This window comes from Lupinus angustifolius, chromosome LG04, assembly GCF_001865875.1.
Source record: "Lupinus angustifolius cultivar Tanjil chromosome LG04, LupAngTanjil_v1.0, whole genome shotgun sequence".
NCBI lineage: Eukaryota > Viridiplantae > Streptophyta > Magnoliopsida > Fabales > Fabaceae > Lupinus > Lupinus angustifolius.
Genome location: NC_032012.1, coordinates 6,452,277 through 6,457,026, shown reverse-complemented (window position 1 = coordinate 6,457,026; position 4,750 = coordinate 6,452,277). Strand labels below are relative to the sequence as shown.

The window sequence follows — 4,750 nt, the reverse complement described above, 5'->3', positions numbered from 1 at the left end:
TTTCATCATATTCTAGATTTCTTTTTCTTTTTTGACCAATAAAGCAAGATAATATTCTTGAGCAATAATATTATTTGATATTTTTTCTATTGTGTTAATTCATGATTAACAACATTATTATTATTTTCAATTTCACTAATCAAACATTCTTTGACTCTCATTCTATGCAATCATTTCTTGCATCTCAAGAACAATCAGGTCTTTTGTTCATACCATTTTCTATTATACAATCTCAATTTTGGTTTATCTCAAGTTTGATCCACTTTATTGCATATTCTTTGAAGATTATGAACGATCACACAAAAGATTTTGATCTTATTTGAGTGTCTATTCTGATTGTTCATAACTCCAATAATAAAATATTGATCTCAATATTGTGTTCTTCATTCAATCATCTTTTCCTAGTTTAGAGGTGTCAACATCCACTCTTCTGCTTGAGGAAGTGTTGAAATATATTTTGGTATTTTGTGTTAATATTATATTGGGTTAGTAATTAGTTTAAGGAAAAAGTTTATAAAAGCACCCTAAACTTATGCATTTTGTAAGTATGTATTATAAACTATTTTTTCTTCAAAATCACCTCTTAAAGATAATATTAAATTGAAAACAATGAATTTTTAATTTCCACTATTAATTTGATTTATATATATATATATATATATATATATATATATAACAATATTACTATATTAATCAATTTTAGTTCTATAGTTTACTTATTTTCTTCTTCTCAATCAATTTTGTATTTTATTGATGGTTTCCTCTAGATATCAATATTGACTAACATGCATTATTGCGTTGTTAGTACTGTGAGTCTGATTGTAGCCATTTTCTTGTTTTTTTTAGCAATTTAATAATAATATATATAAGGACTAATTTAACCAATTGTTAAAGTTTAAATGTGATTTATATACTTTTCCCTTAGTTTAAACTCACTTACCTTTATAGTTTTAGAGTTAGTTTTAGTTATTTAGTTGGTTAAACTTTGATTCGATATATATGTAGTTTACTTTCATTTGTAAATTATAAATCTATCAATTTTATTTCAATAATCCATTCAATTCTATTTATTCAAAATGAATAAAATACACATTCTATTTACTTTCAAAACAAAAATAGATACATGTTCAATGATTATAATAAAATATATGTGAAAATGGTGGTGAGTGAACCAAGTAATAGACAATTATTTTTCATAGATGGGTTAGGAGGATGGGATTATCTGTTTTCAATATTGTCTTATTCTCTGTCCCAAGTCAATCATATATTAATATATTGATAAAATAAAAAATTTAAAAACAAAAAATAATAAAATGAAGTACTTTGATCGGTTTAAAACATAGAATACACCGTTTGGGATATGTGATCTCCATCTGTATTTCATGGCTAAGGAGAACTAACCTTCTCTCTTTAATGAACTTGTAACTCTCAATTAACACCATTATTAATGAATCCTTCGAAACAACACAAAAGAGTCTCTATTTATTCCATTGATCCCTCACAATTTTAAAGATTAAAAATACTTGAAAACAACAACTAGCTTTGTTTTCAAAGATAGCATAAACATAATACATGAAAACTAGACTTATGATCAACTGCTGTGTTTAAACATGGAAAAGTTCGAAGACCAGAAAAACAAACATACATAAAGACTAGACCAATTTCTATGTCTGAGCATAGACAAATTCAAAGACAAAGATAGAGACAATCCAAGATGAAGAGACTCTTAAAACACTATTTCATAAGAACATGATTCTTCAATGGAAAGATGGACCATGCCAAAATCCATTTGAGATATTATAATCTCGAAATGGAAGCATCACATTTCCTCCACCATTGGCTGAGTCAAAAGACCAATCCTGCATCTGCATCGGACCCATATTGGTCTGCATCATCCCTTGGATATGGTTATGAGCATCCACAAATGTGTTCTCTTCATTCAAAGGTTTTGCTCCATTTGAAGCCTCTACTGTCCCTTGTTGAGGTTGAACCCTAGACTTCTTCCATTCAATCTCTTTCAGAGTCTGATTTATCACACACAAGAGATCATTAGAATCAACCATGTTATTAGTGCTTCCAGTACTCAAGCATTGGAACATGAAAAGCTCCATTTCTATCTTTTTGTTTTCATTCCTCAGTTTCTTCAGCTGATCCCTTGTTTTCATGATGCTTTTTGTCAAAAAGCTCTCTTGATTCAACATATATTTGTTTTGTTCATGCTCTGGCATTGTCTTGAACTTGTTAATCACCCTTTGAACCTCAGGGTGAGAAGGCCAAACCTCTGGTTGAGTCTCATTGGGACCATATATAATAGCACATGCTTCTATTCCACATAGGATACTGATCTCATTGGTCTTCTTGACAAGACCATTTTTCCTTTTCTTGTATGTGGCTTTTCTCTTTGAGTCATCAGCTATGTATGTAAGCTTGACCTTATTTCTAGTCATGGTTTGGTGGTTAGAAAATGAGAAAGAAAATGAGAAAGAAAGGAGAGATAAGGGAACAAAGAAATTGTTGTTTGGTGTGGTTTTCTGAAACCAAATATATTCCTTTTATACATATGATATGAGATAATTGGAACTTTATTTTGGATCAATACAAAGTTTTGGTAGAATGCACACAACAACTAAAGAGATTTTACAGCAAAATATTTTTTAAAAACCTTCCATATGTAGATGAAAGGAAATCTAAGAATTTAATGTGTGTATCCAAACCCATTGGTGAAAAGGTTGTTGCATGGTTGTCATTTCTTATTTTTTAGTTTTATATACAAAACTTGCATGTGCCTTTTAAATTTTCTCAGAACAATTAGTGATATTAATTGTATTAAAATACTATTAATATATTATAACTTTTAAAATAATAAATATATATAATAAGACCAACAATCCAACTTTATCATCCCCATTATATGTGGTTGTTTCATGGTCAAATATTGTTGTCCAGTTCATTCGATATATATATTCTCTTTTAATAGTATTTCTATCATTCTTTTACACACATGTTCAAATAATTGTAAGATGAGATATATCATTTTTCTTCTGATAATGATATAATAACTTTTTCTCTAATGCATTCATTATTAATTATATGTTATTTAGCCAATCAACTCATCGGTATAGTTCACACCATAAAATGTTACATGTCATGTAGTTGAGGGATAAAAAAATTGCTTTAGCTTGAGGATTACTTTACTTCTCCATTTCATCCGTCAAATTTATTATTTACATCTTAATTTGTTCCTCAAATTGAATGATTACTCGCTTAGTGTAAGTTGTTGTATGATATAAATCTCCAACTGTCACCTCTACAATAAGATTAATTAGCCATCTTTTGCTAAACATAAAGTCTATATATCATGTCTTACATTATACTAGATAAAATTATACCTAATTTTTAAAACTTTTATAGAAAAATTTAGAAATATGCACGTACAAGTTATAATTATTTACGAAATTTCCTTTGAACCGATTGAAATTTAAAGAAACAATCAATATTATTTGTATTACTATATTATTTTTGCATCATTTAAAGAATGATATTTAATATTATGCAAACTAAGTTAGTAAATTAATAATGCAAATATAAAATAATAAAAATACATCTATGTATTTGTATCATTAAGAATTTGATTAATGATATTAAAATTTCAATATTTAAATACATAAATATGATCTATTAAATATGTATATATTAAAATAATAATCCTACGCTGATGACATATATTTTTTATTTTATAGGTCTACCGTTACATTTTTTATTTTTTATATTCTCATGATATTTTGGGGTATATTTAGTTTTTTTATTTATTAATTAATGGATAATGGGAAGAGTTGTAGGAATAAATTGTGAGAGCATAAAAAAACCCATTCTTAGATTATTGAATTCATTCTTCTCTTAGATTAAGTAGTGGTCTAAGGTCGTATTCATGTGAATGTAGGTATATTATAGTATTAAATTTGAATAATGTCTTTCTTATTTTGTTACTTTTTTTTATTATAGTCTTAAAATTTCCCAAAAGAAACTAGCTGTATTAATTTGCATTAGATACTGCTTAATGTAACAGTTTTTTAAAATAGTAAAGTCTATAATAACAAAAAAATAGTACAGTCTATCTATCTCTAAATAAGTATTCTATATTGATAGCACTTTATATTATTGAATAATGATATATAATTAAAGTTAAATTTAAAATTTTAATATATATATATTGTATAAAGTTTTTTGGATGGTCGACATATTATTCATCATTTACATGTATTATTTTTATTTAGGATCTATAACGATTAACAATTAATAGTTAATGACATACAATAAGTATAAACAACTTTTATCTTATATTTTTTTACTAATAAAATTGAAATATTAAGAAATTAATTAATTAATTTTAAAATTCCTAAAAAGAGATTAGTAATATCCTTAAGATTTATAAGCAAATTTAGGGAAATAATGAAGGTTATCATATATTATTAATTAACTTTTGCATTACCAATTAGTGGTATTACTTGCTTATTTCTCTTTCAAGCAATATCATGCATCAAGTCTTATGAGAGAAAAGCACCATTGATAAAATTATCCCCACTATAATGTGAATGTCCCATACTGAAACAAACTTGTAACATTTAAAATTAATATATATATATATATATATATATATATATATAATGGTTACAATTAATACTTAAAATTATTTACACTTTACTATGTTAGTGTGTGAAAGTGTATATGTATAGTGTTACATATATGTTTT

The 4,750-nt window shown here is 26.0% G+C and overlaps 1 protein-coding gene across 1 annotated transcript; it reads right to left on the bottom strand.

Moving 5' to 3' along the window:
• On the bottom strand, positions 1,617–2,483 carry LOC109344805 (agamous-like MADS-box protein AGL80). Its single transcript, XM_019583550.1, has one exon. It carries the CDS (start codon positions 2,445–2,447, stop codon positions 1,758–1,760), a length of 690 nt encoding a protein of 229 aa, XP_019439095.1. The 5' UTR covers positions 2,448–2,483; the 3' UTR covers positions 1,617–1,757.

Coding starts and splice junctions, on each gene's coding strand:
- LOC109344805 (XM_019583550.1), bottom strand. CDS start 2,447: ATGACTAGAAATAAGGTCAAGCTTACATACATAGCTGATGACTCAAAG.